Source organism: Zonotrichia albicollis, chromosome 29 (genome assembly GCF_047830755.1).
Source record: "Zonotrichia albicollis isolate bZonAlb1 chromosome 29, bZonAlb1.hap1, whole genome shotgun sequence".
Lineage (NCBI taxonomy): Eukaryota > Metazoa > Chordata > Aves > Passeriformes > Passerellidae > Zonotrichia > Zonotrichia albicollis.
Window position 1 is genome coordinate 3,696,758 of NC_133847.1, and position 27,721 is coordinate 3,724,478.

General features: G+C 46.1%; 2 protein-coding genes across 10 annotated transcripts in view; both read right to left on the minus strand.

Annotated features, from left to right (window-relative positions):
• Positions 1-4,062: 4,062 nt before the first annotated feature.
• Positions 4,063-8,964, minus strand: USE1 (unconventional SNARE in the ER 1). The gene is made up of 8 exons (XM_005496241.4): positions 8,799-8,964; positions 8,591-8,640; positions 7,986-8,064; positions 7,160-7,312; positions 6,960-6,978; positions 6,238-6,268; positions 5,834-5,996; positions 4,063-5,643 (listed from the first exon to the last, which is right to left on the minus strand). The coding sequence occupies exons 1-8, from the start codon at positions 8,934-8,936 to the stop codon at positions 5,461-5,463; spliced, it is 816 nt and encodes a 271-aa protein (XP_005496298.1). The 5' UTR covers positions 8,937-8,964; the 3' UTR covers positions 4,063-5,460.
• A 428-nt stretch (positions 8,965-9,392) lies between these two features.
• MYO9B (myosin IXB) overlaps positions 9,393-27,721 on the minus strand; it is a 57,852-nt gene continuing 39,523 nt past the window's right edge. For 2 of the 9 annotated variants that reach the window (XM_074529022.1, XM_074529021.1), the window contains 27 exons: positions 27,508-27,618; positions 26,162-26,201; positions 25,580-25,702; positions 25,061-25,141; positions 24,835-24,945; positions 23,869-23,991; positions 23,242-23,391; positions 22,950-23,116; positions 21,472-22,428; positions 20,894-20,960; positions 20,435-20,565; positions 19,659-19,816; positions 19,373-19,551; positions 18,808-18,906; positions 18,142-18,318; positions 17,621-17,662; positions 16,985-17,096; positions 16,831-16,901; positions 15,127-15,325; positions 14,423-14,551; positions 13,750-13,855; positions 12,988-13,119; positions 11,933-12,056; positions 11,440-11,487; positions 10,832-10,968; positions 10,437-10,576; positions 10,163-10,300 (listed from right to left, as the gene is read on the minus strand). In XM_074529022.1, coding sequence (XP_074385123.1) covers positions 10,438-10,576; positions 10,832-10,968; positions 11,440-11,487; positions 11,933-12,056; positions 12,988-13,119; positions 13,750-13,855; positions 14,423-14,551; positions 15,127-15,325; positions 16,831-16,901; positions 16,985-17,096; positions 17,621-17,662; positions 18,142-18,318; positions 18,808-18,906; positions 19,373-19,551; positions 19,659-19,816; positions 20,435-20,565; positions 20,894-20,960; positions 21,472-22,428; positions 22,950-23,116; positions 23,242-23,391; positions 23,869-23,991; positions 24,835-24,945; positions 25,061-25,141; positions 25,580-25,702; positions 26,162-26,201; positions 27,508-27,618 — 3,913 coding nt within the window. In that variant the 3' untranslated portion in view covers positions 10,163-10,300; position 10,437. Of the gene's footprint in view, positions 10,301-10,436; positions 10,577-10,831; positions 10,969-11,439; positions 11,488-11,932; positions 12,057-12,365; positions 12,557-12,987; positions 13,120-13,749; positions 13,856-14,422; positions 14,552-15,126; positions 15,326-16,830; positions 16,902-16,984; positions 17,097-17,620; positions 17,663-18,141; positions 18,319-18,807; positions 18,907-19,372; positions 19,552-19,658; positions 19,817-20,434; positions 20,566-20,893; positions 20,961-21,471; positions 22,429-22,949; positions 23,117-23,241; positions 23,392-23,868; positions 23,992-24,834; positions 24,946-25,060; positions 25,142-25,579; positions 25,703-26,161; positions 26,202-27,507; positions 27,619-27,721 lie in introns of those variants that run through there. The other 7 variants (XM_074529020.1, XM_074529018.1, XM_074529015.1 and 4 more) reach the window with 6 other exon arrangements.

The window sequence follows — 27,721 nt, forward strand, 5'->3', positions numbered from 1 at the left end:
TGGGTTGGAAGGGACCTTGGGGACCATCTCGTTCTACCCCTGCCATGGCAGGGACACCTCCCACTGTCCCAGGCTGCTCCCAGCCCTGCCCAGCCTGGCCTTGGGCACTGCCAGGGATCCAGGGGCAGCCCCAGCTGCTCTGGGAAATCCATTCCAGGGATGGATTCCACAATTCCTGATTCCCAATCTCCCACCCAGCCCTGCCCTGTGGCACTGGGAGCCATTCCCTGGGTCCTGTCCCTGCAGGCCTTGTCCAAAGTCTGCTGCTCTGTCCTACAGATGCCTCCACATCAAACCATCCTAAGAGTACCAAGTTCCCACCAGATCCTCCTGCAGATCAGTGCTGCTCAGCACTGGCAGCCCATCCCTGGAGCAGGAGCCACATTTGCACAAACAGGTGGGGACAATGACTTTGTGAAGCAGCTTCAGTGTTGACATCCCTGTACTGTCACAAGTGTCTGTGGAGAGAAAATCCAGCTCAGCTCCCAACCACCAACACGTGGAGCTGCTGAGAGCTTCACACCTTGAGAAGCAACACATCTTTTTTTCTATATACTAGAACACATGGGTTAGTTTTAGCCATACAAATTAAAGTTCCTCAGCAATTAACCAGCTTTAGAATAGTCAAGGAACAGAAACTTTGTGCCCAAAAGGAGCTTTGGAGCAGCTGACTCACCAAGAAGGTTCATTGGTACCAATTCATGGAGCTGCTGAAAGCTTCACACCTTGAGAACCAACACCTCTTTTTTTCTATATACTGGAACACATGGGTGGGTTTCAGGCTGTGTGTCTTAAACCATACAAATTAAAGTTCCTCATTAATTAACCAGCTTTGGAATAGTCAAGGAATCCAAACTTTGTGCCCAAAAGGAGCTTTGGAGCAGCTGACTCACCAAGAAGGTTCATTGGTACCAATTCTGGTTTAAGAACTAAACTGCTTAAAACCAGTTCAGGAGCCAAAGCCACACAGCAGCCTGGGGCTGAGCTGAGGGCACAATTCCCCCTTTCTGCTCCACCAGTTCACTGTGGCCTTCTCTTAACAACAAGTTGCAACTGCCTGGGTGAAGAGTTACCCCATGGCTGGGGTTGCTCTGTATTTATTGATTTGCCAGGCCCTTTTCCTGCTCACACATTTCTCACCAGGCAATTTGCACGTTTTGCAGCCTCCTGCCCTTTGAAGATGCAGCAGAAGCCAACAACAGCCAAGTCTCTGCATCACTGGCAGGATGTTGCTGTGAAGGTTTACAGGATTGACTTCTCAGTGACTAAGCCCAACACTGAGAGCACAGGAGAGCTGACCTTGGAAAATTATCTCATCCTGTTTAGAGTCACACAAAACCCTCGGCCAAAGCTTTTAATATAAAATATTTCACGTCATGGATTGACAGAGTTCCTTTCTTACCCTTCCTTCCGTCCACACCAAATCCGATAAGTGACTTCTGTCAGGGAGAAGGCTCAGAGGATGGAGATCCGGTCACTTTATGTGCTGAGGACAGAATTCTCAGCTTTTTACTGTTGGAACAGGAAACACTGTCAGATCCTTCTGGAGAATTCTATTGTTACATGAGCAAATACAAATTTTGGCCAGGGTGAAAATGGCAGAGGGCATCTCTCTGCTACATGCAGGTCAAAGACCCTGGAGATGAAGGATGTAAATTCCAGCTCTTCATGGCCAACTGCAGCACTGCCTCATTTTAGCTTTTTTTTTTTGTCCAGTTTCTGCTTTTGTGAGTTTGATTTTTGGGTGTGATGCAATATTCAACTTAGTTTTAATTCCTTGTAAGAATATTTTCGTTCTAATTCAGCATCAAAGTTTTCAGCTTGAACAAACCAAAGTACCGTCAGCGTTCCCAACCTGGGTCTGGCGAGCAGGGCCCAGATGTGAGACAGCCAGACAGATGTGACCACCATCCTTCCCTACAGCCTCACTGCTCACCTCAGGCAGCCCCAGGTGTGTTTGGCACAACCTCCTGCCAGGCTCCCTGCTCTCCATCAGCCACCCTGTGCCGGGCAGTGACCACAGCACGGCCACAGGCACCCCAGCCCCTCCTTCCTCGGTTATTCCTTGACACTAATGCCTGTTTTTTGTTGATCCAGAGTCTAATTTGGAGGGAGCACCAGGGTTCCCAAGCCCTGCTGTGTGCTCTGCTCTGCTCAGGGTTTGTGTTTTGGACGAGTCAGAACTCCCAGTTCCCGTTTGATAACCGGTTTGTTCTGTCGCTGGGAGACACGCCCTCCCTCTGTAAATGTTACAAATCAGGCGTATCTGATCCATTATTCACTAACTGCTGCTGCTTCCCAGTTCCAGCTCCTATTAGAGGGAGAGCTGATGCCAGAAATGTCACGGTGGCATCATGTGACAGGTGGTATTGATTTAGTGCCGTTGGGTTTAATGTCACTCCCGTTCAGTGGGACACAAGTGCTCCCAGATTCCCAGCAGTGGGGCAGGTCAGGACAGGAGCTCCCAGCCAGCCCCATGCCAGGCCCTGGCACTCGGGAATTACATTGGGAATTCTGCTGCAGACTGTGACATTTCAGTATCTGCTCCGAGCTGCTCTGGCACTGCCATTACAGTTTTTGTGATTGGATTCGCAGAATGGTTTGGGTTGGAAGGATCTTTAAGCCCATTCCATCCCACCCCTGCCATGGGCAGGGACACCTTCCACTATCCCAGGCTGCTCCCAGCCCCGTCCAGCCTGGCCTGGAACACCTCCAGCAATGGGGCAGCCACAGCTCCCTGTGCCAGGGCCTCCCCACCCTCACAGGGAAGAATTCCTTTGTAAAATAAACTAAATCGTAACTAGAAATCACAAGACTCAATTCTGAGCTTTCATGGCAGGTTTACAGCAGACAATGAGGTGACACTGGGTGTCACACAGGGAACTGCTGGGAGCAGAACCTGCTCTGCCCACTCCCTCCTTTTCACTCTCCATGGGATATTCCCTTTTGGCAGGACAGCTGCTCACAGCCCCTCAGGCTGCAAAGAAAACCCAAGGGAGCACGTGCCCAAAACCTGGCACTGCCCAGCCACAGGAGCCATGGCATTCTGCTCTGCCATTCCTGCACCAGCAGCCTGTGAAGGATCCTTCCAGCCCATCCCATCTGTGCTGAGGACGCTGCTGAACACTGAGCACTGTGACACAGCCTCTGCCACCAAGGGTGTTTGCCAGAAAAGCTCAGACTGACCCAGAGTCACTGCTGCAGACTCTGAACCTCTGCATCCACTGGCCTGACGTGACCCGAGCCTCCAAAAGGGTTTTGGTTTAATTTTCCTTGCTCTCTCAAAGCAGGTAGTCTGCCAAGAAACCAAGCAAGGCCCAACCCTGTGCCTGATAAACATCTGCCCATCTGGATTTCCCAAGCTTTTGGGAAAGTTAAGCAACTCTCACAGAAGGCCATTTCTATACATATTCTAGATGTATTATTCTGCACAGAGCCCTGTGCCACGAAATGGAGCTGAGGGCTGGAGCAGCAGAGCATCCACCACCCCCCACAGGTCAGTCAAAAATAAAAACTGTCATTCATCTGGGAAATGTCACAAAGCCCTGAGTCATTGTTTATTCTAAATAGCACCGGCTCCCATCTTCAAAGTGGTGTTGAATGACTGCAATTGCTAAATGAACTCGAGAAAAGCAAAGACAACAACCCAGCCTTTGTGTGCAGGCCAGGGGATCCGTTGGGCTGGGAGGAGAAGGGAACATTTTTCCACCTGGGAGAGAAGCCCCAGGAAGCAGAGGCTCAGTGCTCAACGGCTGCTGGAGATAACAAAAAGTGTTCCAGGGTTCACTCCTGGTGCTCATTCAACACAACAAACACCCATGAAATGTCAATGGGCAAAGTTAAGTGGTTTCTGAACTCACTCCATGCAGGCTTCTTTGTAAATCAGTATCTGTGACTTGGAGTAGAGGATGTTTTCTTGGAGACAAGCTATCACTAGCAGCTCCCTTTCATGTCTTTCCAATCAAAAATTTCCTAATTTATAAGTGCCAAAAAGTTACAGGCAATCCATTTTGCTGATAGCAAAAGTCAGCTTTAAACTTGTCTGCAGTGATGCACCAAATCTTTTGTAAACTAGAAAAAAATAATTTATTTCAAGTAACAAAGAGGACAGTGTTATGGACAATGAAGCATTAATGTTGCATCCCAAAATCTTACACACAAAAACCATTCCAGCATCACACTCAGTCTCTAAGAGAAGAGCTTGGCACTGAAATGCCTGCAGGGAAAGTAGTGAACAATCAGAATTGAAAAAATAATTTGGTGACACAGCACTGACTAATGAAGCACAGTGAAATGTCAACCATTACATACAGATGAAGGAAAACAACTGGGCAAAGTAGAAATGTCCATAAATTGACTGCTACAACTATAAATTTCTCTAAATTCAAGGTAAGTAGAACAGGAGTACATTGCAGATATCTGAGTACCTGGAATTAAAAACTATACTTCATAATATAATTATTCATTTGATAATCCATGAGTGAGTGGCATACTACATTGTGCTGTCACACAAACCCTGCTTTACTACAGTCTCCAAGGTTTTCTAGCAGCACCAGTGTTTGAAAAATATGAGTTTCTTTTTTCTCTGTTTTATTTTAGTGAACTCTTAAGACAACCGGGATAATTTGCTGAAAAAGAAAAGCTGAATTTTTTAAATTATTATTTCCATCTTGAAGACACCACCTTCCTTTGCCCTCATCCTGCAGCACAAGCATGTTTGCACAGGTGAGGTCTGTGCCACCTGCAGCACTGTGTGTACACGTGGAAGGTGGCAGGGTCACGGCGTTTCCTTCATGGAACAGCACCAACACCACAATGAGAAGTGAGAACATTTGCACACACAAAAGGGAGGCAAACACTGCACAGAGAGCAGCTCCAGTCCTGTAGTAATCTCAACTGGAGATGATGGTGAAGTCCCAAGTCCCAAATACCCATCTGGGCAAACTGTGAGCCTGAGAAGAGTTTTACCTGTTGGTACTCTGAATCTGAGCCAAGCAAGCACCTGAACAGCAGAATTCTCTTTCTACACTGCAGCTGTGTATGTACAGAACTGAAATTAAATATCCTGTTGGCAGCAAGCTCCTAGGTCAGTACAGAAAAGCTGTGAACACAGGAAAGAATGTAAGACTTCAACTGTTATTTAACTTTGTATTGACTAAATGCCTTTTAGGAGCCATAACATTTGTCACAAACACATTAAAAATGTATTTATCCACTAAAGAACTTGTTAGCAGCTCAGTGTAAATTCTCATCCTTACCTCCCAGGTTGACTGTTGTTGCAAGAGGCAACAAGAGTCACCAAGTAAACAAGAATGGAAGTGTGGAAAGCCTTCCTCAGGAAAGCCTTCCTCCACTGGGAGATGCAACGTAGGCCTTGCACAGCCTCTAAGACTGTGACAGTTCTCACACCAGCTGAGCTTTCCCACTGCACTACAGCCGGCTTTAAGTAAAATAAAATTTTCATTTCAGTTTGGGGAAAATCCTGATGAAGAGAATCATGCTGATGAATATAAAACAAACTACAATCAGCATTATCCACAGCAGCCAGTTGACAGATTTCTTGGCGTGCTGTTCCAGGCGGTCGGATTCATCCTTGAGCTTCTCGAAGTTCTGGTCTGCCATCCTGAGGGAGTGTGACAGTGTCTGTGGAGCAAAGAGAGCAAACAGGGTCAGCCTCACTGCTGCCAGCTCTGGCAGCTTCCCCCAACAGAGAAAAGGTTCAGCTGCAGATCCACTCTGATCCCACCAGGAATCAAGCTGCAGGATTTCACACATCAGCACTTGAACCTTGTGGGTTGCAAAACTTGAGGGGCCACAGCTCAACGTGCACTACCTGGTTGTCCTGTTTGATCACGTTCTGGGCAGCCAGGGTGTTGTTTTTGAGGCTGCGAGCCAAGCTGAGCATTTCCTCAGCCAGCTTCTCCTGCATGTCCTGGTGATGCTGCAGCACAGCATCCAGCTCCACTGCCGACTGCTTCTCGTCTGATGGGAGGCCTCTGCAAGAGCACCAGGGAAAAAAAGGGATTTACATTTCCTTGTGCGTTGATCTCACAGGTTTTCCTCAGGTTTTACATCTCTACAAGACAACAAAGCCCATTGAGTCAACTGAAGCCATTATTGTATTTTGGTCTCTATAAGCAGACACTTTACCCAATTTAAAGCAAATCAGGGTTTTAAAGGTCATTGGGAAAACAGTTCCCAAAACCCTGAGCACTGGAATGAGAAATTCTGACTTACTTTCGCCTCCTTATGTTCAACTCCTCAGAATCTGGAAAAAAAAAAGTGCTTAGCATGTTATAAATTCTCATGCAATCACAGGCTGAAAAAACAAGTTTCCTCTAAGGGATTTTTGGATATCCAAATCCTACTTAGCCTCTACCCCAAGGAATATGGGTGGCAAATGCCTACCTGCTTTCTGCAGGGAAAAGAGGACACAGAACATCAAAAGAGGGGAAAAACCCCAGCTGAATCACATCCCTGAGGGCAGGGTTTCAGCCCGTGTGTCTCGGTGTTCTTTCAGGACACGTTAGATTGGCCCAGCTCCAGCCGCTCTAACAGTAGCCATGGAAACCTCAAATTAATTCCTCCCAGTTCCCTACGTGAATAACATGGCTGTGTATTCCAGAGGAACTGAACAACACCTACTCAAAGCACCCAGGATCACATGGTTTGCTCAGAGCAGAAGGGAACAGGCACAAAATAAATTGCCCCTGCTAATTCTGTAATTAGAATGTCTGTTTCTGCATGAATGCTACAAAAAGAGCTTCCTGCAAGTCCCTGCCACCATTGATAACAACGCTTCTGCTTTCATCTGTCAGGGGTTTTGTTTTTAAAATCTGTTGTCTTGAAAAGAAGTGAGGCACTAAATTAAAAGTACACTTGGGGAAATACTGAATACCTGACCTCCCTCTTCCCCTCTCTGTAATACACAGTTGGAAGAACCAACAGATTGAACTCACCATCAGCAGCCAGGGGGTCCTGGGGGAGGAGAAAGAGAACCAAAACAGCAGATTACAAAGGGTCAGTGATAAAGGACAGGCCTGGCAGAGTGCCCGTGCCCAGGATTTAGAGATAAAGAGGGGCCTCCCCACCCAGGCTGGGACACTTGTGAGGCAGCTGCACACAGGCAGGACAGCCTGTAAAGAAGCAGTGAACGTACTGTGCCGAGCAGCTCGCTCCTCATCTGGCCCGTGCAGCGCGCCTTGGTCTGCAGGTGCACGGTTTTGGTGGCCGGGGTTCTCTCCTTGGCTGTGGTCGGGGTGCGCCCCGGGGCCAGGAACTGGTTGGCCAGAGCCTTTTCTGTGGATGAAGACTGGGAGTGGGGAAAAGCAGTCATGGATGTGACACTGTGCAGTGTGAGGCAGCTGGGGTGTGACCCACAGGGATGGGGGTGCAATCCCACAGCTGCTCCCCTGTTGTAGTGTGCTTTTATACTTTGTAATATTTTGTAATTAGTTTTGGGTTTGTATCCCCCTCCCTAATTAGTATTGTTTTTGTATCCCACAGCTGCTTCCCTGTTGTAGTGTGTTTTTATACTTTGCAATAGTTTTGTTTTTGTATCCCCATATTTTTCCCAAATTGTTTACTCCAGATTGTATCCCCTCCCTCTACCCGTGTAATCCCTTCCCTTCCCCAAATCCCCACCCTGGCTCTCTGTCACTCACTCAGCATCCCATCCTCTCCATCCAGAACTTTCAGTCTAGGACATCAAGTGATCAGCCAGAGGCCAGAGGTCAACTCCCCAAGTGTTTCTCCTAAATATCCATTTCCTAGTATTCACACCTTAATTTATCTTATTGGTTAGTAAAATGTTATCTACTTTAGGTTTCCAGCTCCCTTTAAATGTAACCTTGGCACCTCTCCCGGGGCTATCAGCAGGAGCCCCCTGAGGTGTGGGAGCTCCCAATTTGGATTAATCCCTGCTAAGAGTCGGCCCCTTTATCCTCTACCAATGTCTCTTTTCAAGCTGAACTAGTAAATCTTACCAATTTTTCAGCTTCTAGGAGTCCCTTTAGGAAGTCCACTTTGCGAGAGTATTCATTCAGCAGTTCAGGGGCTGGCTTGCTGTTGGAATTGAAAGATAACATCAAAATCACAAATTATCAGCATTTTCTAGCGTTCTACTTTCCAAGTGAAATAATAACAAAAAGCCACATGGTTTTTCAAAGAAGCAGAAATAGCCTCAGGTTGGGAATACACTTGTAAATCCTCTGCAAATCACCTTTTCCAAAGCAGGGAGGGCTCAAGGAATATGTATTTCCACAGGGAAGACACACTGCTGTAGTGATTGTGAGCTATGGCTGACTTACAGGTAAGAGATTATTGAATCACGGTGTCATTAATGGAAAAGACCTCCAAGATCACCAGATCCAACCTTCCACTGAATCCCCCCATTCCCACTAAACCATATTGCAAAGTGCCACATCTGCTTTCTTTTTTAACACTTCCAGGGATGGTGACTCCATCACTTCTCTGGGCAGCTTTTTCCAGTGTTTAACCACTTTCACTGAAGGAATTTTTCCTGGTCTCCAACCTAAACCTCCCCCTGGCACAAACCCCCAACAGGCACCCAGGGGCTCAGGGCGCTCACCTGGACTGCTTCTTCAGCTCCCGGAGCATGTCCTCCAGAGCAGCCACATACTGAGGGCAAAAACAAGATTTTAAGTGACAGCATTAAGGAGAAATCCCCTGTCCGGCAAAGGCTGTGGGTGTAACACCACAGCGCTCCCGTCTCGGTTACTGAGGGGCCGGACGCGGTGCTGCGGGGCAGAGGGGCGGGCGGGGCGCGGCGGCCTCACCTTCTCCAGCCGCCACTCCTCGGGGTCCCGCCGCTCCGCCGCCAGCGCCTCGCACCGGCTCAGGAGCCGAATCAAGTTCAGCTCCAGCCGCGTCGCCGCCATGGTGGCACCGGAACTCCCCTCAGCGCCGGGCGCCATCTTGGGGCGGAGCGCGGGGAGGGGCGGGAAGCGCTGGGCGGGCTGTGACCGCCCCGGTTTATTTAAAAAACCCAGAAACCTCCCCCAAATTACCCCAAATCTAAGGCGTGCACACGGGCATAGAGAGGCAGCTGCGGCTCGGGGCAGCGCTGTGGCCGAGCTGAGCTCTTCCCTCACTCCAAGATGGTGCAGGCCGTGAGGGGCCGGGGCATGGCCGTGGGCTCAAGGCGCTGCTGTGGGATGGCAGCTCGCCCTCAGGTGTGTTCCCGAACAGAGGTGAGGCGGCTCGCACAGCACACCCAGCACGGGAGCTCCCCTTTGCTCCAGGAGCACCAAAACCCTCCCCTGTGACACCACAGCAGCGTCAGAGCTTCCCTTTCCCCCGTCTTTATTCGCTACTTAATAAAAACAGTACCCCGAGTAAAGGCTTCCTTCGGACTAAATTACTTGTTAGACAGACATCGATCAACTACCACATGTATTTTTTAAAAGTGCAATGTTTTAATAAACGTTTTTATACATGTTGGTCTCAATTAAGGCTATTACCAGCTCTGTAAACCATAGAGAAAATTGTCATAAAACCATACAAAACATTAAGGCAACACACATTGACCTAAACCGACTGTTGGTCCCGTGAGAACCCATTGTAAGGCAAATGGAAAAGGCACAGCAGCGGAATGGGGGGGCTTGGTTCCTGTACACTCGATCCATGTTATTCAACATGATGCTTTACCTTCTTTGCAAGGTTTTAATTTAAAGTGGAGAATATTTGCTTTAAACAACCTTGCTTAACCCTTACAGTACTGTACATTTCTGGGCTGCCTTCCCCGCAGCCCCTTAAAAGACCATGAACAAGCTCACAGCCCTCAAAGGGTTAAAGCCAAAGCTGTGGTCAACTTCAAGAAGAGTCCAGAGCGCTGAAGAATTTCACTTCTCCACACAGGGAATGTGAGAGTAGGGGTCTGAGAACCTGCGCTTGAGTTTTGCTGTGGGTTCGTATTCATCCCCGAGTTCCTGAGCGTGGGCCAGTGCAGACCCTTGTGCAATGTACACCGAGTGGATGCTGTCAGTCCGCCTGGCTGGCTGCTCCCTCCGCTGCACCCTCTGACACTCTTCCTCAGAGAAAGCCTCGTCCTGGGATTCTGTACATTTGAACATCCCGGGAGGAAGTTTTATGTTTGCTGTTGGCATCACTGGAGTTCGACGGGGCACTTTAATCTTGGACAGTGTTAAGGAGTATCTGCGCCTTGAAGCCAGGGGTGCAGAGTAAGAATCTGAAGAGGTTTGCGGGAGAGAAGGCACTTTGCAAATGTCTTTGGCAGGCACGCTGGAGCTCTGAGCACAGCAGTCTAATCCAATAATTGCTTTAAAGAAAGAAGATACTTAGAGACTGATAGCAGGCCTAAAATGTAACTCAATACGAGCCACTGTGACCAGATAATGCTTGGTCACTTGGCTGTATGCAATGAAAGATGTAGAATAAAAAAAAGCACTTACTACCTTAATACTGACCTTCGGTATCCACCCGGCCTGGCTTGTCCTCCAGCAGGCTCTCTGTGCTCGCAGAGGTCTCCGAGTCCACGTTTTCCTCGTCAGAGCCTCGCTGGTCGAGCTCAGGTAAGCGGTAAGTGATGTCCTCCCTGCACCAAACACAGGCTGCAGCACCTCTGACACCAGCACCTTCACCCAGCTCATGCTCAGAGCTAAAGCATGGAGCCATTAACTATTAACGCTCATAGTGCTCTCTCAGTTAATGCTTTGTATTTTCCTTTTTCCCCCTCATCAAGGCCTACAGAACAAAGTTAGATACTTCTGGACAAAAGGTATCCTGCTTTACCTGTGTTGCCCTCAGGTAACAACAAAGGGCATGGCCTGACCAGGTAGAGGGGACTTACTTTTCTTCTTTTATTGACTGTATGCGATCGATGAGAATCTCCTTCTCCCGGTTGGCTTCAGAAACATCCTCCTCTTCGTGCACAGAGTCCAGCTCTGAGGTGCCACTGTCACTTCCTTTGACCTGAGAACTTTTACTCTGCAAGACAGATTCACATTAACACTTGTCAGTCACAAGCAGCTACACCCACTTGCAAGTTTCAGAGTGGAAGACAAATGAGTGGGTCAAAGGAGAGGCTGATGGAATTGATGAAGAGCTGTTAGTTACCCACACAAATGTTTCAAAAAGTAAGAAAATTTCCTATTCACCTGATATCCAGGATTTTGTTCCCTTTTTTTGAGCTGTGAGGCTCAGCTTAGTTTTAGTAGTCACTTAATGAGTAATATTATTACATCCAATGTAAGTTACACACAGTGTTTATAAAATATCAGGTGATGACAGAAGAGCCCAGCAGCCCTGCATGCAGTCTGGGGAGGAAGTTGCACCAGTACATGCAGTCCTGATTGTTCAAGAGTGTTTAAAACTGAGTTACAACCTGTGTAAGTATTTTAGTCATGCAAGAGTACCACAAGAAAAACCCATGCACTGGAGCCAGGCAGTTGTACATACCAGCTTCCCCTCATAAGGGGAAGAGAACCCAAGTTTTATAGGCCAGAGCTAGGGAGAGATGGAGACCAAATTCACTATATGCAGCCTCTGATCAGACACAGTTTGGTTTGTATTAATCAGTACAACGAAAACAAAGAGTAAGTGTATTTTCCCTCCTAGAATCCAGCATGTTTTTGCACCCCAGCCAACTCTGGAGTGAAGGAACTCTTTTGCCATATCAGACACTCAATCTTAGCTCCACTGACAGAATTACATAGGAATAGATTTTGACCAGTACAAAAGCAGATTCCCACCCCTGCACCCTTCATTTATCAGAACTTCAGTGCAGCTGAATATGAGCTCCTACCTACAGCTTTGGGCAGTTGCTTTTTTCTAGCTGATTTTTGACTCACTGAATGGATGGACAGGAGAAGTAGCACTCCCTCCCCAAGAAGTTGGTGGAAGTTTTATTTGGAATTTTGATTTATTTTGGAAGTTTTATTTCAACACTTACCGTGTTCTGCCGAAGCAACGAGAGCCGTCGGAAAGCAAAGCTCTCTGCTGCTTCCAGCTGATTGATTTCTTCCATTTTTATCTTGTACTTCCTTATCTGCTCCTTTATGAGCATCTCTACACACCTGTGAGAAAGGCAAGGTGTTATTGAGCTGCCTCATACCCTGAAGGTTGTGAAACAGCCATGGTGGGGTGGGATGCTGCTCCTGGCTGGGGGTGTTTGTCACACACACGTGGCTGGAGTGTCACACAGTGTCCCAGCCCACCCCTCACAGCAGCACTGCATGGAAACAGGTGAGAGTCCAACACAGCAGGCACAGCAGGACAGGTAATGGTGACAGGTAATGGCACATGTTCCTCCTGGGATCACCAGAGCCTCCCATGCTGGCTGGACACAGTGGTGAGCACACACACATGACCACAGCTGCCTCTACCTGCTGTCCCTGGGCTGGCACAGGCTGGCAGAGACACAGCGAGCCTGCAACTGCCCTTCTCCAGCTCTATGGCCCCAGGGTCAGTAAGAAGTTACAAAAAGCTGCCATTTTTCAAACTCTGTTTCCACTGGAGGCAGAGGTAAGGCCAGCCATGCAATGAGGATGGTGAGGGGCTCTCACAGCCAGAGTTACTGGAGGGTGAGGAGAACAGAGAGGGTCAAGGACAGAACCTTCTTCAATTCAAAGAACAAAGAGACCATCAGGGGTTCTAAGTATGCAGGAGACAGCTTAATTCTATATCATATTGTTTATTATGCCTTGTATCTCAGCAAAATAGATAATTAGGGTCCAAGCCTCCCAAAAAATAGATTATTTTGATGTAAAACACAAACCTGATAGTAAAGACTTATAGATCATCCTACTTCATGCTTAGTAAAACAGAGACAGGTGGAAGGTCTGAGAGGGGTGTATGAGCTGGCAGCACTGGCAGAGCCAGAATTCAACAACTCCTGAACCTCAGCATCTCAGCTTGATACGAATCAAGTTGTAGCAACTCCAGCTAGTGGTGCTGACCTTCCATCCCATTCCAAAACACTGCTTCTCAGCAGCTGCCAAAACTTACATGGTTGTTTTTGAGACATCCTTCATGCTGGTCAAGGGGTCAGAGGTATCAGGACAGCGCAGGAGGCACGGAGCAAACACGATGGCCAAGGCGTTGGGGGACATGCGGTTCACGTCTTCTATCAAAGACACTCTGGAATGCAACGTCCAGGAAAAGAGATTTTAACCTTGCTGGAATACAAACACCTGTGCCAGAGTTCCCAAATGACATAAGGAGGACTCTTGGACACACAGTATGTACAGCAGCCCAAAGAAGCTTTACAATTATTTCATACCTTCTACTATCAGGAAGTCACCCAGGCTAAGCCAGTCTGGCAGCTTCTCAAAAGTATGTTGGTGATTCAGCATCTTCTCTTCAAAAACCCCTTTTGCCCATGTTCAGAGGGCTGCTTGGAAATCCCCAGGTTTCTTGGGTAAGAGCAGCCCTTTCCCAGCACCATTTATCCCTGCTCCTGGGACTTGCCTATGTTCATGCTCAGCTCACTACAAGCTCTCTGTCTAAATCATGGTGCTCATGATTCACCAAGGCTTTGAGATCTACCTTGTCCTCAAAGCTGTTCTTCCCTGGTTTGATCCAAATACACCAGGTGTAGAAGTAACCACACACCTGTTTGTGAGCACAACTACCAGCTTCAATTCCTTCATTTCCAAAGCAGCAGCACAATCCCCACACTGACACTGAAGGTGTTTAACACTTTAGAAAGTTTCCAAGCAGCATTCAGAATCACAGTTTCTCTACAAATGAAGAAATTAAACTCATTACTTGACAAGATGGAAGATGAGTCGTTCCAAGGTATTGTGATTTGCTTGTGGGAGCTTTTCCAGGACACTGTAAATGGCACAGAGTTGCTCCTGTTTCTCTGGCAGTTCTGCACAAAGGGAGAAAACACAAGATATTAATTGCTGTGCTAGGCTAGTGGAAAGCTTAAAATTCCTAAATTCTGATAAGTCTTACTGTCATTTCATTTAGCAACTATTATAACTGACAAAGTCCCCCTCATGGCACTGCAATTATCCTGCATTTTCAGGAGCTGCTGCTGTTAGCAATCATCAAGTGTCACACTGAGACCTCCAACACCATCTAGGGTGCCTTAATCCCACTGAAGTTAAAAGAATCTAGGTATTTAAAGTATCTGTATATCCAGATCTTGTTCAGAATAACACAAAAAAACCCTTCCTGAAAGAAAACTTGTTGACATCCTTATTCTGTCTTTAGAAAGAGCAGCTGTAAGTGACACATTAAAAATAAAAAAAGAATCCAAGATGAAGCTAGAGGAGAAATTCCCTGAGGAGTGTTTCATGTAAAATGTCTAAAATCATTGTTTTAAGTGCACTGGAAGGAGCTGTTCAGTCAGCATGAGCATCTTAAGAATTTCTTTTCCCAAGGACACAATGAGTTAAAGCAGAAATGTTTGAAGAATGGTTTTTAAACCTACCTACAGCTCTGAGAAAATCATTGTACTGTGCTGAGGTCATCAGTGGGTCTGGCAATTCCCTCAGCCACTGCTTAAGGATCCCTGTGATGGTGTGAATAGGGTAATTCTCCAGTTTCACTGAGTTTGGGTCTGAAATGAAATGTTTTATTTAGAGCAGTTCATTCCTTTGATGCACACAATGAGACCCCATAGAAATGAGATTAGGAACATTCTAATCTCCTGTTCACAGAATCCCAATTACTATCTGCTGCCTATTTTTAACTTCTGAATTGAATTGATAAATCTGATAACATGATGGCCAAGGTGTTGGGGAACATGAGGTTCACAGCTTCTATCAAAGCCACTCTGGAATTCAACATCCAGGAAAAGAGATTTTAATCTTGCTAGAATACAAACACCATGATCATAAATTCCCAAATGACATGTAAGGAGGCCTCTTGGACACTCAGTATGTACAGCAGTGCAAAGAAACTTTACAAATATTTCATACCTACTAAGTGGACAATTCAGAAGTTAAAAATAGGCAGAAGATAGTAATTTAAAGGTATTAAACAGCTTTTGGCAGCCAACAAAACTAATACAGCCTGAACAGTCAGCAAAAAGCTGCTTTTAAACACTAAGTGACAGATACTTTCAGGTAGAAGAGAATTGCAGGGAAAAGTGGTATCATGCAATGACATGCAAAGAGTCAACACTGCCTGGACCTTCTTGCAGCATCTGCTTCAGCTCCTTCATGCGATTTGCTGATCCTGACTTCCTGTAGATGCCTTCAGTGTAGAGCCCGTGCATCTCCACGTACTCCAGCAGCTTCTCCATGACCACGGGCACCGAGTTCCTCTCGCTGGTCAGGGCGCTCACGCACACCCCGAAGTGTCCCCGCAGGGACTCGGTGTCCTGCTCGCCCTGGGGGTGACACAGTGTGAGCCACTGCCCCTGGGGTGACACAGTGTGAGCCCTCTGCCCCCGGGGTGACACAGTGTGAGCCCTGGGGTGACACAGCTGTGAGCCACTGTCCCTGGGGGTGACACAGTGTGAGCCTCTGCCCCTGGGGTGACACAGTGTGAGCCCTGGGGTGACACAGTGTGAGCCCTGGGGGTGACACAGTGTGAGCCCTCTGCCCCTGGGGTGACACAGTGTGAGCCCTGGGGGTGACACAGTGTGAGCCCTGGGGGTGACACAGTGTGAGCTCACTGCCCCTGGGGTGACACAGTGTGAGCCCTGGGGGTGACACAGTGTGAGCCACTGCCCCTGGGGGTGACACAGTGTGAGCCCTGGGGGTGATACAGTGTGAGCCCTGGGGTGACACAGCTGTGAGCCCTGGGGGTGACACAGCTGTGAGCCCTGGGGGTGACACAGTGTGAGCCCTGGGGTGACACAGTGTGAGCCACTGCCCCTGGGGGTGACACAGTGTGAGCCCTGGGGTGACACAGTGTGAGCCCTGGGGTGACACAGTGTGAGCCCTGGGGGTGACACAGTGTGAGCCCTGGGATGACACAGTGTGAGCCCTGGGGGTGACACAGCTGTGAGCCCTGGGGTGACACAGTGTGAGCCCTGGGGATGACACAGTGTGAGCCCTGGGATGACACAGTGTGAGCCCTGGGGATGACACAGTGTGAGCCCTCTGCCCCTGGGGATGACACAGTGTGAGCCACTGCCCCTGGGGTGACACAGTGTGAGCCCTCTGCCCCTGGGGTGACACAGTGTGAGCCCTGGGGGTGACACAGTGTGAGCCCTGGGATGACACAGTGTGAGCCCTGGGGATGACACAGTGTGAGCCCTGGGGGTGACACAGTGTGAGCCCTGGGGTGACACAGCTGTGAGCCCTGGGGGTGACACAGTGTGAGCCCTGGGGTGACACAGTGTGAGCCCTGGGGTGACACAGCTGTGAGCCCTGGGGTGACACAGTGTGAGCCCTCTGCCCCTGGGGGTGACACAGTGTGAGCCCTGGGGGTGACACAGTGTGAGCCCTGGGGTGACACAGCTGTGAGCCCTGGGGTGATACAGTGTGAGCTCACTGCCCCCTCCCTGCCCCATGGCTTCCTGCCACAACCCCCTCATGCTTCCAGAAGCTACAGCTGAGTGCTTTATTCTGCCTTGGATCAGAAGGCAGATTTGCTGAGCTGCAGCACTAAAGAGCCTTTATGGTTCACGCTGCAGGATTGCTTTATCAGCTTGGCCAACACTGCACACACACTCTGTGAGAAGGGTTCCTAAATTAGCTCAAGCATCACCTCCTAGGAGAATGCTGCTTCTGCAGAGGGTCCCTCTCTCACTGAGGAGGGAACTGTTTAAGCCATTTTTATTCAGTATCTGGGCATCCACTGTTCATTTACTGAGAAATAAATGCAGGATTTTACATGCAGCACTTCTGGTAGCACAGAACCCCATCCCACATCCACAGGCCTTACCTTTTTCCCACAAGAGGTACAGCTGCTCTGGATTTTGGACATGCACTTCTTGTGACAAGTCAGCTTGCACACTAGAGAAAGGAGCAATTGTTACAAGCATCTAAATCACACTTTGTACCCTAAATCCCCTTTTCTACACGGCCTGTTCACTCACCACTGCACAGACAGGCCTTCTCCATGGGCCAGATGTAGGAGGAGCAGTGCTCACACGACTGCCGGATGCTCACTTGGTAATTTGTGAACACGTGGCCATTGTGCTCTTCAATCTGGTGAGAGACAGCAAGGAACCAGTGAACTCTTCTTGCCTTTTAAAAATTATTATTATTATTTTTATAAAAGCCTACTATTATTAACAAAACCATCCATTTCCACCTTTTATTTTACAATCATTTCACCCTGAAACCAAATTTCACCCTATCTTAAGGAACTTAAGTTTGCTGGAACATTTCATAATTGACTTGCTGCCTTAAAGTTCATCAGTAAAAGAGCTGTAGTAGTTTTGTTATAAATATTTAGTATTTGTTCTAAACAGCCCATGCTTGAAAAAGCCTTAGACTTTAAAAGAAGCTATGGACAAGCAAGAAAATGCTTGATCCCACCTATCACTGCATGAGAAAGATCTCTGCTTTGTGAAAACTGGTTTTGTATTGTCACATCTTCATAAAAGAGGTAAGTGAATGAGCATGCAAAACAAACCAGAATGTCAGTACAAAACCAAGCTCTTCAGAGGGTGTTTGTGTTCTGTGAGTGCACCTGAGGATTTGGGTTATTGCAGAAAGAAAACACTTACTGCACGATCCTGCTTCCGTTTCTTCTTCTGGGCTTTGGTTTGCTGCAAAGGGAAACAAAACTGGCCTTAGCCTTTGAAATTCAGACATCCCATTCCTTTTTTCTCCCTTTATTGAGTTTCCCAGGCTTTACTTCACCTCCAGACCTTGAGACACTATCCTGCAGCTTCAGCTGGGTTTGAGGGTTGTCTGAGCTCACACTATCAACTTCCTAAAAACCAACTGAGCTCACTGCCTGATGACAAAGCAACTCCATCTCTCAAACCTCCAGAGAACTCCTACGTTTTCACCAAAGAAAATGCACACTTTCAGATTCTGAAAATATGAAGTTTAAAAAACAACAATTCCATAAAGGTGTAAGAGCAATCAGAATTTGTTACACACGTGATGTGTTTATGGCAAGTGTTTCCCAAATAATTAAGAATGCCATGGAAAAGGGTTTTGAGACAACACACGTCCTCTAAATGAACAGAGCAACAGTGTTTCATCACACCATAAACCAGCAACAGAACAACTTTCATACCTTGGGCTGCTCAGGTTCCTCTTTCTTTGTATATCCTCTAATGAATTCATCCAGAAGGGATAGAAAGAGATTCAAAACCAGCTTGACTTCTTTCTCTTCCCTTTTTTTGGCCAGGTTTGTAACTAGGAGCTGGTAATTTTCCACCAGATCTTTATAGCCAACATGGATTTGTCCATTCTAAAGAAGGAAAAATACTTGTCAGACATTCCTTTTTAATACTGTTGAGACAGTTTCATATTTTCATGTACTTAAGCTCAGAGGTGAAAAAGCTCAGCCATGATCAAAGACAAAGATAACAGCCCATGACAGAAACAAGTTAACACACTTCCCTCCTGCACTGTCCAACAGCACTTGGCTGACACAAGGCAGTGTCAGAAGAATACTGGAAAAGCTGTTGGCTCCTCTCTTCAGCATTAGGAGGCTGAAGACAGCAAAATCCATCCATTTCTAAAAATAAATTTATGGCTGAGTGAATGAGCAAAGGAAAACAAAGCAGGCTGCTTGAGATTACAGCAGAGCTGTAAAATGAGTCTAACATTCAGCTCTGAATTCTGTGCTGAGAATTGCTGAAGTGCTTTGTTGAAGAGCTGCAGGCCAAGCCTTTAACCTGCACACTCAACTCATTTATTGCCTGCCAACTTCCCTTTATTGAGACTTACTACTTACAGGAGCAGAGTACATGGTCTTGATGTTTCCTCTGAACTTCTCTGTGGCTTCAAAAAACAAACATTCAACACCAGACTTCTGGGAGCGTAAATCATTGATCTAGAAAAAAATACATCTGCATCAGATTTTGTTAAAAAAAGAACATCTGAACAGAGTTAAGCTTCAGTGGCTGGGCTTAGTCATTTGTGACCAGTCCAATTATTTAAAACAACATTTTTTTAATGCCCTGTGCTGATGATACAAAACAGTAGAGTTGGATAGCTGGGCATTAGAGAACTCTCTATTTACAACTTTTGCTGGTTTTTTAATAAAAGTTTTGCTGCCCACTCATTTGTAAACAAAGAACTAACATGAATGCCCTGTATTGTATTTAATGCAATATTATCCATTCAGTGACTTGAGGAAAAGAACAGAAGGGGCCCTAATGCAGAGTAACTCAGTCAAACCATCCAATCAATTCCCTTTTCTTTAAATTATAACACAACTTGCACCTAGACCAGCAGGCTTGAAAATACTATATAAGCAATGAACAAAGGTCTGAATTTCCATGGCTGGGAGCTTTCACCTTGTTCAGGAGGAACTCATCCAGGTGTTTGAGCTCGTTGGCGTTGGCAATCTCCCGCACCATGGACGCGCGCCAGTTCTGGGACGCGCTGGAGATCTTGCTGATCTTTATGGTTCTGTTCTTCTTGGCTTTGCTGCTCTCCTTCCCAGCCTGGGGGCGGCCTGGCTGCCCCGAGGAACCTGCCAAAGAAAGGGATCTGGATGCTCAGGCAGGGTGAGGGAACTCTGCAGGATTTGTTTCCTCACAGGAAGATGCACTGTGCTGAGGGTTAAACCACCAAACTCACCCTCTGAAACTTTCTGGACACCTCCTGTGTCTGTAAAGAGGACACAAGACACCAGGGAGAGGCCATCTCCTTCCTCAATCACATCAGGACTCTCCTTTGCAATTTTCTTGTCTGGCTTTTTCCCCAAAAGTCTCCGCAAAGGGCTTTTGAAAGCAGACCTGAATACAAAAGCAGATACAAGTCTGTCCCATTAGGAATGGAAGCTGGCTCTGCCACAAGAACAGGCTCTTAACAATAACCCACAACAGGATCCACAACTATGGGGAATATTTAAGGCCCAACCTGCAGAAAAACTGAGCAGCACAAAAAAATGGAAAGACAATGTGAAAGCACTCGTGGAGTTTCTGGTATTTACAAGACCAGAGCACACACACAGCCCCTCACATATCCACAACATCACTTCTGGCTCAGGAAGTCTCTGGGCTGCAGAATGCCAGAGGCTGGAGCAGGCCAGGGAAGCAGCATTACATGCTTGCTGGGCTCTTCAGCTTTTCTACTGGTGTTGTATTACACTACATGAACCTTTAATCCCAGCTGTAAGTTGGTTCTTATTTTAAAAAGAACCACTTCACAGAAAGTGTTATGCAAGCAGAGAATCTGTTCCTCAGCAGGCTCAGATATCACACTCAGGGCAACACGAAGCAGCAACACAGCCACTGGTGTAGCTGATCCCAGCTTGTGCTCTGCACAATCAAGGTGTCCAACTCAAGAACCAATGGAAAATCTATTTTTTTCCATTTTCTGAAAGCCAGGCCAGTCACACACACAAGCCATACTTGGCATCCCCTTGCTGACTCGCTGGCTGCATGGGAATGGCCGTGTCCGAGCTGGGGAAGTGGTCACTGGGCTTCTTCTGCACAGGGCATTTCTTGTTGCCTTTTTCTTCTTCAATTGGCTCTGGTGACAGCTACAGGAGAGAGGAGGGGTCAGAAACTGCATTTTGAGTGACACAGATTCTTTAAATGGTTTAAAAGCTAGAATGGTGAAGTTTACTTCATCAAGACTAAACAATTTATCCAATATTAGCTTCCTAACACAAGAGCCAATGCTTTGATCAAGGATCCATTTATTAAAAAAGATATTTTCAAATATTTCCTGATGATTATTTTTACATTGGTATCAAACAAAACCAAAATCAACCTGAAGTCACACAAATACACTACAGACAATTATTCACAAATCTTTAATATTTATAAACAATAATTAAGTATAAATATGCACAATAGCATCCGTACCTGGTTCATGGCAACAGTCTGGGCCAGTGCTGAAAGGTCACTTAATGAAGCTGAACTCCCCTTCTTCCTGTAGTAAGAGAAGTTTCAGAATATATATTTTAATAAAGTCTGTGGACTCTTCACATCTTTTAAATAACCCATATATCAACACTACATCTGAGTCAGCCCTTGCAATTTACTTTTACATGCAAAATGTACTGGAGAAGTGAAAAAGCATGGGAATGTCAGATTTCCTGCCATATCAGAGGGATGATGCTTGCAAGCCGCAGGTCACTAAAACCTTGTTTTCAATGGGTAAAAGACACATGAAAATAAACTCCAGACACTATTTCAACTAATGCCCTGACTCCTTCTTTTAATACAGCCAGGCAGGCTTTGCAGCTTTTGTGAGCTTCTGAAAACATTCTGCCCATCCAGATTCACTGCAGGGCTGGGAGCCAAGGAAAAGCAGGAGTTGCTCACAGCACCAGTGCTCCCACAACATGGCCCAAATGTACAGGCTCTCAGGAGTTCTCTATTGATTTTTAAACATTACAGATACCTGTTTGATAAGTGATAAAAAAGGAAGCTGCCCTTACTCTAGCTGATCCTGAGGAGACTTATCCACACGTATCCTTCCATCCAGAGACTGACTCAGCACATCATTCTGGCCAGAGTCAGACTGCCTCTTGCCTTTCCACTTCTCTCTCTTGTACTTTAGCTTCTCTGGGTCATCCACATATCTCTGGATTGCAGAAGTGTTGCTGTCCAGGTCTTTGGCTGCCCTCTGCCTCCTGTTTCTCTCTGCCCAGCAGTCAGCAGGGCCATGAAAGCTGCCACCAGCAGACAGTGTGCTGTGAACTTTCAGTGCAAGATCTGTTGGCCTTTCAGGGCAGGTAAAGCTTTGGCTGCTTTTTATTTGGTTATTTTGATTCTGTTGTGGTTTTGTTCTATCAGCTGCCCTGTCCTCTGCCTCTGATCCAGGTGGTTGCTCAGGAACAGAATCACTTTCTTTTATCTCACTTGATGGTGGAGTGTCTGAGAGAGTTTTTTCTTCACTTGGACTTTTCTCTCCCTCACTGCTTCCCTGAAGGGCATTATCTTCTTGTGCTGTGGATTTCTCTGTCTCTGGAGCACTTTCCAGGGCTTGCTCAGAAACAGTTTGCTCCTCGTGGCACAGTGCAGCCGGTCCCTCCACGGACAGGAGTGCATGCTTGTTCTGCAGGTCGTTGTGCTCCAGCCCCCTCTGCCGACGGGATTCCCGCTTCTCCCGGCTGTTGCTCACTCTCTCCGAGCCCTCCACCGTGTGCTTCTGGCTTTTCTCAGACGAGCTCAGCTTTTCAGCTTGCTCATTCTGAGCTTGATCTTTATCTTCAACAGCGTGATCTGTCTCTGACTCGTGTTTCACATCTGTTGCTGGCTCACTCTGCTCATCCTTGCTCTTATCTTCATCTATGTTGGACGTCTTGCTCGTATCTTGCTCTTTGTCTTCATCTTCCTGCATTTCCTTCTGCTCTTCTTGAGCTTTCTGCCTTTCTAGAACCATCTTCTGGTATCTGTTAAGAATTTTTAATATGAAAACACAAATCCTTAATGCCCAGGGGCCAAAAAAATCCCACCAACTGCTTAAATGCAGCTCAAATAGTAGCACAGACCCAAACTACAGTTTGGGATTGCAGGGAGGTGGCAGGACTGGCAGCACCAGTGCAGCTGAGCTGAATAAAGCTGAAATCCTGAGCACTTATCCAGTGTCCACACTCCACTGACCACTTGATACTGACTGAAATATCACAAGGCAGTAACTGCCTTAAAGTTCATACAATCCCAGAATGGCTTGGCTTGGGAGGAACCTTGAAGATCATCTCATTCCCATGGGGATGAGACACCTTCCACTATCCCAGGGTGTTCCAAACTCCACCCAACCTGGCCTTGGACATTTCCAGGGGCAACCACAACTTCCTTGGGCAACAATTTACCAAGCTGTTGACTAAGTCACCCCACCACACAAACTGAGCTTGGCAGGTGAAGCCAGGTGATGAATTGATGTTTTCATGCCACGTTGCTCCTTCCCCTTTACCTCTTCCTCTGCAGGTGCCCCCTGACCAGGGCCTGCAGGAGACAAATGCTCCTCCTGAGCTGCAGGAAGCGTTTCCTCTGCCGGTGGCGCCTCCAGGCCGCCTGGATCTCGATGGCAGCGTTGTTCCTCTGCAGGCCCATCCTGACACGGCGCGAGCGCCAGCACGCCTGCAAAGGGACGTTCTGAGCTGAGGGAGGGCTGCCTCGAGGTGGGGAGTGCCCATGACAGGCTTGGTTTGTTTGTTTGTTGTTATTAGGAAAATAACAACAGTTCTTGGTGTTCTCAAAGATACCTGTAAAACAACGGCTGCCTGCCGCATCCTGAGAAAGCGTCTCCTCTCCAAAACCATCCTGAGCCAGCTCTGAAGGAGGATGATTTTCCTGATCACTTCTTTGTGTAGTGTATCCTGTAGTATCTGTCGTTCAGCCTCTTTCATAAAAACCTGTTCAGTTAAAGGAAAGTTCATCAAGGAGTTAACTCGTTTCAGCCCCCATTGGAACTATAATAACAGATAGGGTAATGGTTTGGTACCACTGCACCAAACCTTGCTGGCTGACAGCTTGCCCAAAAGATAAAAATCCTTTTAAATTTCAGAGTTTGGATTCTAAAATTTGTACCTGTCCTTACAGCCTTCAAATCACAGAACCCTTTCAAAATGTAAACATTGATCTGTTTGACAAATGCCAACAGCAACAATTTCCCAAACTATCTATATAACATGGATTTGTAGTGTAGTCAAAAAACCAGGTTGGCATCAAAACCAAGGGGTCAGGGATAACCTCTGTGTCACCACTTGCAAGAGGTAAAATAGCCAATTTGGGTACATAAAACAGAGAAGAGTAACATTTCTAAATGAACTGCACTGAATTTGGCAGTGTACAGCAGTGGTTCTTACTGCCTTACAGAAAGTTTCACAGACCTTGGTCTTCCCTATTTGATAGTAGTTTTCATTCAGCTTTAGTTTATTCAAATAAGCACAGATGTCTTCCTTGGAGGCTTTGGCATTTTTGGGCAGTAACACCTGAAACTGGTCAATGAATTCCTGTAAAAAACAGAGACAGCAAGAGACCAAAGTTAGAAAGCAACTCCCAAGTTTGGAGTTTTAGCTCTAAAATAGAAATCTATTTAAGACAATGAAGCTACAGGGTTCTGAAAATACTCACCTCTCACTACAAACTGAGCTATTTCTCCATGTAAAATGCAGGCTACAGTCAGCCTCTGTTAATGGGAAAGATCACCTGGATGTGATCTCTCAACCTACAGAGTTTTTTACAGAAAACTAATTCCCACATTAGACAGCATGACTGCACTCAGAATGTTTGTTCCTGGTTGTGTGAAGGGAATTTACTGGCAGACAACCCACAACAGTTTAACTATGACTTTTTACCATGCAGGCTCTCTCAAAACTTCAGTGCATTTTTACAGCTCATCCCAAGTGGTCATGAGCCTCATACAAAGAGACACTCAAGATGTGTTTTCAGATATTCCTGTGTTGGGAATTTAGCTGCTAGAAAATGGAAAAGTACAAAACCATGGCTAATTCCAAGTCCGGCACCTGCACAGATAGCAGTGTCCTTGGGCCTGGCTGTGGTAGGATAACAAACAGTGAAAGAGGCATGAGAAAAGAGACATGTAACCCCCCTAAGGAATGAGGAAGAGTTGATGGTATAGTTTAACCAATAGATTGCTTAGCTTACAGAATATTCATAAGCTTATTACTCACTGTATAAGTGTCTGATGCTCTCTTCAATAAACGGAATTTGCTTATCACTCATATTGAGTGTCTGAGTCTCCCCTCACCGACAAATGGCTCGGCCCCAACAAAGGCCCTCATTTTTCTCTGTGACATTCCTGAAAGCACAACTCCCTTCCAGCTCCCACGTACCTGGAATGTGTATTTGGCACTGTAGCCAGACCTCCTGATCCGCACAGTTTCCAGCATGCCCGTGTACCGTAACTGCTGCAGCACCAAGCTCTCATCAAAGAGCATCTCCCTCTGTAAAGGACCAGCAGAAAACAGCAGTGAGAGCCTGAGGAGCCTGAGCAGAAACAGAGACTCCAAGGCTGAGGCCTGGATCTCAGCAGGCAGCTCAGCCCTGAGGCAGCCTCACCTTCTCTGCGTTGGAGCGGATGCAGCGGATGAAGAATGGCTCAGCTCTGCCCAGCGTCTCCAGCAACTTGTTCAGTGAAGACTGAAATGAAAAGTCACAAAAGTTTTTCTTCAGGATAGCATTTTGATGGTGATTTGGTGTTTGACAGCAGGATAGCTTTTCCCTCAGGAATCAGGTTGTTTCAGGTCTCGTGGCTGTACAAAATCCAAACAGATTCTGCCATATTGCTCAGCACATCCCTGTGCTTGGTATTTGCTTTTAGCTTTTCTCAAGAGAATTTCAAGCAGGGTTTGAACATCCTCTCGTGCTCTCACAGTAGCCCTAGATCTGTATATAAGGATGATCAGTGTAGAGAACTGACATTTCATGGCATCAATGGCATCTCAAAATGTACTCTGACTTTCATCAAGCATAAACCTCACCTCAAAAAAACCTCAAGAATAAAACCCACTTGGTTTTCCAAGCAAGACCAGCCCAGATCAGCCCAGCAGGGGCTGTTCCCTGAGGTTTGTCACCCACCTGGAACTGGGCACTTATGCTGGGGGGCTTCTTCTTCTTGTGCAAGTGCAAAAGGGACTTTGTAGTCCGGTCATGCAGAGTCATGCTCATGATGAGCTTCAGAGATTTGGAATCCAGCAAGTTCTACAAAAAAGTTTTCATAATCAACAAACTGCAAGTCTTTCAACTAAAAGGGAAATATTTTCTCTGAAATGAGTCAGAATGAAACCAGCTACCCAGAGTTCCACATTCAGTGACATGTTATATTTCATGATTATTTCTATTTTGGGTCAAAACATTTCTTAGGAGTGAAACTGTTTCACTGCCCTGTCCCAAGAGTGTAAGGTGAACAAGGGGAATCACACAATCACTGCATTTGCTTCCCTGACTTGGAAATTACTTTATACACTAATGACATCTTCACATATGTCTAATTAAACAATTCTTATTAAAGAGAACATTCACCTATTTTTCAGCTTGTCAAGATAAATTACACAACTTTCCTACACTATAAAACAGTGCTGAAGTGAGTTCTGTCAATCAAAATTAAATTCACAGTGTAAAAAAGCCCACACACAAGAGAAATCTAAATTTTCTGATTACCTTGGGAATGATCTGCTTTTGCTTGACACCTTTACTTTTCCTGTGAAAATATTAAAGATAATTTAAGAAAAAAAAATGCACATGATTTTTGATTATTTCAGCAAGCCATAAATTGGTGCAATTTATGAGGCAAGGTAAAGGACAGAAGAAAATGAGCACAACAGCACCAGGGTGTGTTCATGCACGATTCTTACAAGTCATCAATGCAAGAAATGCAAACTGCTCTGCAACAAGAACAATTTCTTTTTCTTAAATAAACTCTGTAGGTATTGGAAGCTTTCAAAAGTGAAACATTACATCTGAAGTTAAAGCTATTCAAACCCGCATTGATGGACAGGTGACTCTAGAGTGAGTTATTCTCTTTAGTATGGTCATTAAACTCATTACAACACAAGGCCTAGCAAATAGAAGTGCTCAGTTCAGAAGTTACAGCTGCTGGCACCAGAAGCTCTGTGGAAGAACCCAAGTGCTCCCAGTTGGACAATGAATGTCCCAGGACAGGGACTGGAATGCCTGAGCAGGACACACACAGAAGGTGAAGCAGGGGAAGCTCTCAGAAACAAAGCTGCAGCTCAAATGCTGGTTCTAAGCACATGAACTCTGTGATACAGGGCAGGTTTCTGCTCTGAGCCACCCAGTTTACATTTACTTGTACAGCACAGATTAATTTCCTTACACACACACAGAACTGCAGATGTAAAGGCTCTAAACCCAGGAATACATCCAGCACCAGCACCCTGAATTTCAGGAAACATTTGTCACACCTTGTGGGAGATCTCACTATTGAATATTTTGTAACAATAAGCTCATATTAGACATATTATAGACATAATATGTTATAGACATATAATAGACATATTTGGAAGCTTATACTTTAAGCTTTAAGTATATAAAGCATATACTTTAACAGCTCCAAGTATAACATGTCTAATATTATATGTCTATAATATGTTATAGACATATTATAGACATATAATATTAGACATATAATAGACATATTTGGAAGCTTATACTTTAAGCTTTAAGTATATAAAGCATATACTTTAACAGCTCCAAGTATAATATGTCTAATATTATATGTCTATAATATGTTATAGACATATTATAGACATATAATATTAGACATATTATACTTGGAGCTTTTAAAGCAAGTTCACATGAGAAATGGGTTTAACTTTCAGCTAATGCAATGAAGCAAGGCGTTCTCTACCAGAAGGGATGTTTGCTTTTTAATTGTCTTGTTTGGCATTTTTCAAAAGACAAATTTGGCACAAGCATCACTTTTAGGGAGTGGAGAAAGTGCCTGGTTCTTGTTGCACTTGCAAAGCAATAGGCAGAGCACTCACAGGAGGTGGGAGCGGTGTTGAAGCTGACTGAGGGACCGAAGCAGCTCGCAGGGATCATCACCCTGCCAGGGCAGGCCTTTAATACTGGCGATGATTTGTTCATGCATGTCTCTAAAATGATCCACAGCAAAACACAGGTGGCAAACACAGATACACAGCCGTGAGAGAGGGGGGAAAAAAGGAGTTAAAACCCCAAAAGGTTCCATCACCAAGT

Excerpts from the sequence above, each read along its gene's own strand:
- USE1 (XM_005496241.4), bottom strand. The coding sequence starts at position 8,936 with ATGGCGCCCGGCGCTGAGGGGAGTTCCGGTGCCACCATGGCGGCGACG. Across the intron at positions 8,641-8,798 it reads AGGAGTGGCGGCTGGAGAAG|TATGTGGCTGCTCTGGAGGA; the intron begins GTGAGGCCGCCG and ends TTTTGCCCTCAG. Across the intron at positions 5,644-5,833 it reads TGATCAAACAGGACAACCAG|ACACTGTCACACTCCCTCAG; the intron begins GTAGTGCACGTT and ends TTTGCTCCACAG.